We start from the raw sequence: 2,770 nt of genomic DNA, 5'->3' as shown, positions 1-2,770 counted from the left end.
ATAATGGACAGCATGACAGCAGCATAAAGCCTACAGCCACTTGACCTCTCCCCCCCAGCACCGAGGAGACAGCTGAGTAGCAGACAGGCCTATTTGCATCTCAATAATGCCAGAATGAATGGTGGGGTGTAGTCAAGACCAAATGAAAAATGATGAAAAAATGATAAGAACTTAAGAATGTAGGATGGAGAGAGGTTACTAAGTAGCCTAACAATTAATGGCTTTAAACGTTTCATTAGGGTATGTTTCAAGCACTTGTCCACACCTTCCCCCTTATTCGACCAGACTCCAGTTATGTGTTCAGTTTTCCTAAAGTTAATTTCACGTGGAATTAAAAGTGTAAAACAGATCAAAAGTTTTGACACAAGCAGCAGTCTCCAGGTTCCTGGTGACTGTCCTCCCTAGTGCCGCGAGCAGCGAGACAGAGACAACTCCCACTATCTCCGAGCAGATTATGGAGAGATGTCTGCTAGTTCCCGCCCGGGAGGGGCGTGCTCATGGCCGGGGCAACATCCAATGGAGTTTCATCGACTCTTTAAGCTGCAGGAAGTAACTCGTCTAATTCAACATCTCTTATGTGGCAGACAAACCTGTCCACGTTGCCCACAGGCCAACAGCCTATCACAAACAAGACACAGCCATAGAACCTCTTTACACCTCTCTCCTCCTACCTTCAAAGGGTGCACTCTTACAAAAAAAGGTTCTGAATAAAACCAAAACGTGTTCTATGCTTGCTTCATATATGGCACCCCTTAAGGTTCTATATAGAACAAATGTTGGGTCAGTGAATAAGAACCCATGGGGTTCTGGTCAATCAACCCTATAAGAGGGTTCTATTAGGAACATTTAAGGGGGCCATATATGAAGCAAGCAATAGAACCCGTTTTGGTTCTAACCAGAACCTTGTAGGCTACTTCTGGCATGTTGTGTTGAGCTCAATTCAGTGTCTTTACTGAAGCCTAGCCCTAGGCTGTGTAATAAAGCTATTGAATGAAGACTGATATAAGAGGCTTTAGGCCTACCTTCCAAGTCTAGCTCCAGGAGCCGCTGGAGGTCGCTGATGCTGCGGATCTCACTGCGGGACAGCCGCTCCAACAGCTCCCGGGGGAGTGGGGCCTCCTAGAAGAAAAGGAAAAGATTTAACTGAAAATAACAGCACTTTATTACCTACACAGACGTTATTGTACCGTAATGGATAGCGCGGCTATAGAAGTGGTATGAGTGTGACTATGTAGCGCTGAAGAAGTGTTTTAAGCACAAATATGTGCACAATTAAGGGGGTGGTATAATTAGTTTGCGCTTGTTGCTGAAAAGCCATAGATTCCCCCTATTGTCATGTCATTTTTGGACGGAGTTACAGCAACGCTACTCTGGAGTTTTGTGCATGATTAAAGTGGAGCATGAACGAACGAACATTGCACCTGCCACCGAATGAAGCGTTGCACTAAAAACGGCCCAATTTGAACAGAATTGGCCCCTACATAGCGTACAAACCAAAACTCGTATAAAAGTCCTTTACCTCAGCGGCGGTGCGTAACAGGCACAATAAGCAGGCGAGGAGGAAGCTCAGAAAAGTGGCTCTCATCTCCCTTCGGCTCCTTTGGGCTCCAGAACGAGAGAAAGTTCCAGTAGTTCCACCAACACCGTTCCAGAACCAGGAGCTGAGGCGTCGCTCCCAAACCACGGGAATCCAGTACCATCCCTCGGGTGGAACCGCTACCTCCACGACTCTACAGCCGGTAGTGCGAATTATTTGGCTATTATAGGCAACATGGCGAGGCTAACAGTGTGACTTTATTGGGTGTTCATCTAGGTTTACATTTAAGACTGACGTTTATTGAAGTCAGTTGGGTTTCCTACTCCGCTTCACAGCAGCAACACAGGAGCAGGAGATGGAGTTACGGCACCTGAGACAAGAGCTATCTATGCTTAGAAGAACTTCCAGATGTGAGAAATGTCATCATTTTGTCGATTAGGCTATAATCCACTTGAAGTGAAGACGACTCGTTGTGACACATTTCAGTGTTTTAATCCTTTATGCATGTTGATACAATTCTCGGAGAATATAATATTTCACTATCCATACATTTATGGGAGACTTCCAAAAATATAAACTTTATGTCCTGTTTATATCAGCAAATGGAGGATAGGTCAAAAATAATGTCAAGCCGTCCGCATGTCCCGGTTGTTCTCATCAAACGGTTTTTGTAGCCTATTGGATCTATTCAAAGCGGGTCCCGCACGCTGTAGACTGTGATCTCCGTAGTGAATGAAGTCGGAACGCTTTGAGTCATATGATATAGCTACCGCGTTGCTGGGGGCTTGCGGGGCGCGGTCACGTTGCAGCTCCGCTCCGCTCTCCGGGTGTGTGCTCTGTAACTACAGATGGATAGATAGGCTATAAAGGAGACCATTGGCTTTTGACTGTGGGCGCGCTTACATCAGTCCCGCTGCTACTCTCTGTTGTTATCTATGCATAGCCACGTTAATAACTCTACCTACATGTACATAATTACCTCAACACCGGTGCCCCCGCACATTGACTCTGTACCGGTACCCCCTGTATATAGCCCCGCTATTGTTATTTACTGCTGCTCTTTAATTGTTTGTTATTCTTATCTCTTACTTTTTTAGGTATTTTTCTTAAAACTGCATTGCTGGTTAAGGGCTTGTAAGTAAGCATTTCACTGTAAGGTCTACACCTGTTGTATTCGGTGCATGTGACAAACAGCATTTGACTTGATTTTGATGGTGATAGTGGTGATGATGA

At 45.3% G+C, this 2,770-nt stretch overlaps 1 protein-coding gene across 3 annotated transcripts in view; it reads right to left on the bottom strand.

The window, feature by feature from the left end:
* The window catches only part of LOC129835632 (platelet-derived growth factor subunit A-like), an 8,641-nt gene extending 6,275 nt beyond the window's left edge, over positions 1-2,366 (bottom strand). For 2 of the 3 annotated variants that reach the window (XR_008756483.1, XM_055901362.1), the window contains exons 1-2: positions 1,520-2,366; positions 1,023-1,119 (exon numbers count right to left, since the gene is read on the bottom strand). Coding sequence is in view for 2 of the 3 variants with exons in the window: in XM_055901362.1 (XP_055757337.1) it covers positions 1,023-1,119; positions 1,520-1,585 (163 nt within the window). In the remaining variant the exon portion in view is untranslated. The remainder of the gene's footprint in view (positions 1-1,022; positions 1,120-1,519) is intronic. The other variant, XM_055901353.1, reaches the window with a different exon arrangement.
* Positions 2,367-2,770: the final 404 nt, after the last annotated feature.

Source organism: Salvelinus fontinalis, chromosome 3 (genome assembly GCF_029448725.1).
Source record: "Salvelinus fontinalis isolate EN_2023a chromosome 3, ASM2944872v1, whole genome shotgun sequence".
Lineage (NCBI taxonomy): Eukaryota > Metazoa > Chordata > Actinopteri > Salmoniformes > Salmonidae > Salvelinus > Salvelinus fontinalis.
This window is presented reverse-complemented; position numbering and strand designations above follow the sequence as displayed.